The sequence below is a fragment of the Gavialis gangeticus genome, unplaced genomic scaffold, assembly GCF_001723915.1.
Source record: "Gavialis gangeticus isolate Ggan-Ray unplaced genomic scaffold, GavGan_comp1, whole genome shotgun sequence".
Lineage (NCBI taxonomy): Eukaryota > Metazoa > Chordata > Crocodylia > Gavialidae > Gavialis > Gavialis gangeticus.
In genome coordinates, this window is record NW_017729003.1 from 14,194,180 (window position 1) to 14,197,330 (window position 3,151).

General features: G+C 48.1%; 1 protein-coding gene across 1 annotated transcript in view; it reads right to left on the reverse strand.

Annotated features, from left to right (window-relative positions):
* KIF1BP (KIF1 binding protein) overlaps positions 1–3,145 on the reverse strand; it is a 24,534-nt gene extending 21,389 nt beyond the window's left edge. Inside the window, exon 1 of the mRNA XM_019507849.1 lies at positions 2,766–3,145. Within this exon, the coding sequence (XP_019363394.1) occupies positions 2,766–3,116 (351 nt within the window). The 5' untranslated portion in view covers positions 3,117–3,145. The remainder of the gene's footprint in view (positions 1–2,765) is intronic.
* Positions 3,146–3,151: the final 6 nt, after the last annotated feature.

The following is a 3,151-nucleotide window of genomic DNA, read 5'->3' on the forward strand; positions in this document are numbered from 1 at the left end:
TGGAACCGAACCCGCAATATCTCTGAGGTATGCCTGTACTTTAGGAACAGATGCAATATAAAATGAAAGGAGCACACCCAGTTCTTCCAAAACAAAGGTCAGACTGGACACCAAAGCAGACAGCTCTAGCGTCTAGAAGATTCTGGTAGTGGAACATAGGCAACACTAATGCTCACAATGCTTATATTTTGTCTTATCAAAGGTTTCCAAATTTGTTACCATTTAGAATTGTGCACCCCATCTTCAAATCCTGCAGCCAGACTCACAATTCCTAGCTGTTACTTGTATCAGTTGCCAGCTGGACAGCAGAACTATGTTATTACACTGAAAAGATATTTGGAAAGCAGATGGAATAGGGGATCTGAAACAGGATGGAAAGAAAGGAAGGGAAAAATAACGTCCTTAAAACAGAATGGGTTCATTACAAAGAACAACTGATTTAGATTGGCATTGTTTCATCTGTGAGACAGTGGATGTGGCAGCCTATGACGTAGATGGTTTGCAGCATCTCGCATGGGACTGAATAGTCCCATTGGAGATTTGCATGCCTTATATATCATAAGAACCAATACCTCAAAATAAATAAATAAATAAATAAATAAATAAAAATCCAAGCAGAACCAAAGACTTAGTCCAAGGCAGCATTTCTCAACCTTTTTAGACTTGAGGCACCCCTTAGAAAATGCCAGCTCTTAGTTTTTATTCTTCTTTTTTACTATAGAAAAGTAACAGAGGAACACTTTTCTTGCACATAACAAAGAAAGCCCACCACAGATGTTTTAGGACTCTGGATTCCCATTTGAAAAATCTGGGTTTATCTTGTGAAGCATGTCTGCACACAATGTGCTAACGTTGTGTGGCACCTATGGCCCCTGAAAGAATCTCAAGGCACCTCAGGGTGCCACAGCTGTATGGTTGAAAAATCACTAATCTAAGGCAACAAATCTGAAAACTTTGCATGACCTAAACATGCTTGACTGACTTCTAGTTACTGATGAGACACTGTTCTGTCCCAGCTAGGTTCTTAAGCGACCCTGGATTGGTTAAATGATTGCTTTGCCCTGCCGAGCATGGACATATCATGAGTAGAGGTCTACCTAAATCACAGGGGAGCTTACCAGTTTTTGTGAGCTGATCACAGTGTAAAGTTCTCATTCCACGGTCATTTCACAGAAGCCCTGCCCCTCAGCACTGACTGGAGAGGCTGCAATGAGGGGGGAAACAAGGAGGCAGCCCCCCCCCCCAAATCTTGCTTGCTGCCCTTCACGTCACTCCACCAGCTGGCACTTTCCCCTCTCAGCAGCAAGGACCGCTGGCTCCTGCTGGGGAGCCAGTATTTTATTTTTAAGGGGCTCTTTCTGTTAATTTTGTAGATTTTGTGGAACAATCTACGAAACCACAAATTAAGTAGGCCCCTAATGAAGGACAGTAACCAAACCTTTTAAACAACCTGCTTAAAGAACACAAATGGCTCTCCCCAGTCTGTAGCAGAGACCCTCCACAAAAGCCTTTACAGGCTAGCTTTGTGAGGCTTTGCAAGGAAATGGCTGCTGTTCTAGCTTGGTGACTCAGCCTTGTCAGCATAAGGCCTGTGACCAGCCATGCCCATTTTCAAGGGACCCAGACCCAGCTGAAGTGTGGCTAAGCAGAAAACCCCATAGTCTTTTTCCAAGTGATCATAGTGTAAGCCTTTGTAAATGTGACAACTAGCTTGGTCAGCAAAGGAAACCATCCACAGGTGCCTGCAGACATATAGGGACACTGCTTCAACATGCTGCAATTACACTGTGTTGGAGCAGACTCAATCCAGTCTGCTGGTGTGCACTAATTAGTGTGCTCCAGCCACCATCCGTTGGTTCCATGACATCTCATGGATTCAGTGTCCCCATGCTTCAAAATGGCAGTGGGGACACTTACTAACGCTTGTTGAGTGAGCTTTAGTTGAAGCACCCCCACCCTGATTTTGAAGCACAGGACACTAAATACACAAGTTACAGCAGGTGACTTAATTAGAGCAGCTCTCAGAGCCCAAGGCTTAAAAGGAATCATTATAAGGGAAGACCATATTAATTAATCCAATACATAATATCATAGCTTTATCTTAAAATATCAGCAATAGCAACTGATGTGCTCAAGTCCATTAGATGTCATATGTTCCTTAAAATGCTTAAATAAAATGTAGAAACAAGACAGCCTTATCAGAGGAGGCCATAAACTAAGGTAAAAACAAACAAACAAAAACAGGCTCATGTTAAACAACACTGGACAACAACAAAAGAGAGAGAAGAAACCCCCCTGTCTTTTACTTCCTCAGGGATATAAATCTCAAGTAATTAACACCTTCCAAGTCCACAAGAAATCTGGTTTGGTCCTACTCCAAAAGTTCCAGTAAAACACAAAAAGTACATAAAACCAATCAAAACCCATTTAATAAAATATTAAAGCCAGCCCCCTGCAAATGCTGGGGTACTCAGCAAATTCAAGGGTGGCTGCAGTGCCATCCTTGGAGCCTCCCAGCCCAGGACCCCGACACACTGAACTCCAGGGCTGGTTTGTTTTCTAGCGCAAGCAGCAGCTGCAGACCCGCTTCTGACTGTTATCAGCAGCCGTCCCACGCACGAAGCCACCTGGGTCCCAGTCCCAGCGCGGGGCTTTGCGGGGCAGCGGAGCGGAGGGCTGCAGCACAGGCCTGGCGAGCGCGGCCCCCACAGGCATGGCAGCGGCTCGGACCCGGGGCTGGATGCCGGAGAGACGCCCGCGCCCACCTGCGCCTGGATGTAGAGGGAGACGCAAGCCCGCGAGAGACGGCGCGGCTCCAGCAGCCGCGTGCACTTGAGCAGGTGCTCCTCGCCCGCCGACGGCTCCTCGGTCTCCGTGTGGTTCACGCCCAGCTCGTACTCGAGCGCGGCCAGACGCACAGCCCGCAGCTCAGCCGCAGCCGCCTCCGCCGCTTCCTCTGGGCCCAGCAACTGTTTAATCTCCTGCAGCAGCTGGCGGGCGCCGTACTTGGAGCGGTAGGGCTCGGTCTCTGGGTCCTTCTTGGACTCCACGGCCGACAGGCTCTGCGCGCTGCGGAACTTCTCGCACAGCTCAGCCCATCCAGTACCCGCCGCCATCTTACAGCCCGCAACGCCCCGGGCAGCGGCCGCGC